This window comes from Bidens hawaiensis, unplaced genomic scaffold (genome assembly GCF_021521415.1).
Source record: "Bidens hawaiensis isolate Kalapana, Puna unplaced genomic scaffold, B.hawaiensis_p1.1 tig00006717_1, whole genome shotgun sequence".
NCBI lineage: Eukaryota > Viridiplantae > Streptophyta > Magnoliopsida > Asterales > Asteraceae > Bidens > Bidens hawaiensis.
The window spans coordinates 729,192-730,259 of record NW_027491457.1 but is presented as its reverse complement, the minus strand read 5'-3'; the positions used below and the strand labels follow the sequence as shown (position 1 = coordinate 730,259).

Sequence of the window (1,068 nt, the reverse complement as noted above, 5' to 3'; positions counted from 1 at the left end):
CTTCCTAACCCGATACCCGAGGCAAGTGATTCTCAAACATTGGAAGATATAACAAATAAAGAATCACATGAAAATCCTATTAATATATCTGACAACCATGAGATAGATATACAACAGACAGTACCGAAAGAGGAACCGATACATGAAGAAACAAGACAACAAGAGCCAATACAAGAAGGAATGAGACATGAAGAAACAACTGAGAAATATGTTCTCCCTCCAAGAGTCAATAGAGGCATCCCGGCGAAACGATACTCTCCAGAAAAACAATCTAAAGGATCTATGTATCCCATGGCAAACATAGCCGAAGGAAACCTTTCTAAAGAAGCCAAGGCCTTACTTTCTCTCTATACAATAAACAAATTCCTACTTCTACTGAACAAGCCATAGAATCAAGAAGTTGGAAAAATGCAATGGATACCGAAATGGAAGCATTAATAAAGAATAACACATGGGAAAAATGTTATCTTCCTCCAGGAAAGAAACCAGTTGGATGTTGTTGGGTGTTTACAATCAAACACAAACCCGATGGAACCATTGAAAGATATAAAGCACGATTAGTAGCCAAAGGCTATACCCAGAGATACGGAATCGGCTACTCCGAAACATTCTCTCCTGTAGCTAAGTTTAACACATCCGAGTCCTTTTCTGAATTGCTGCAAATGAAGGATGGCCCCTTCATCAATTTGATGTTAAGAATGCCTTCTTACATGGAGAATTACAAGAAGAAGTTTATATGGAAGCTCCACCCGGGTTCACGAAAGATTTCAAGGATAAAGAAGTTTGTCGGTTGAAAAAATCTCTATATGAGCTCAAACAATCTCCTCGAGCTTGGTTTGGTAGATTCACCCTAGGAATGAACAAATATGGATACCAGCAAAGCAACTCCGATCATATGTTGTTCCTTAAACGAAGAGGTAATCTTGTAACTTGTTTAATAATATATGTTGATGACATGATCATTACAAGAAACGATGAAGAAGAAATGAGAGCGTTGAAGACAAATTTGTTTACAGAATTTGAAATGAAAGACTTGGGAAGACTTAAGTATTTTCTTGGAATAGAGGT

General features: G+C 37.5%; 1 protein-coding gene across 1 annotated transcript; it reads left to right on the top strand.

The window, feature by feature from the left end:
- The first annotated feature begins 413 nt into the window (after positions 1–413).
- LOC143633412 (putative mitochondrial protein AtMg00820) lies at positions 414–794 on the top strand. The gene has a single exon (XM_077101730.1). It carries the CDS (start codon positions 414–416, stop codon positions 792–794), a length of 381 nt encoding a protein of 126 aa, XP_076957845.1.
- The last annotated feature ends 274 nt before the right edge of the window (positions 795–1,068 follow it).

Bases quoted from the DNA above. Each gene is read 5' to 3' on its own strand.
- LOC143633412 (XM_077101730.1), top strand. From the start codon at position 414: ATGGATACCGAAATGGAAGCATTAATAAAGAATAACACATGGGAAAAA.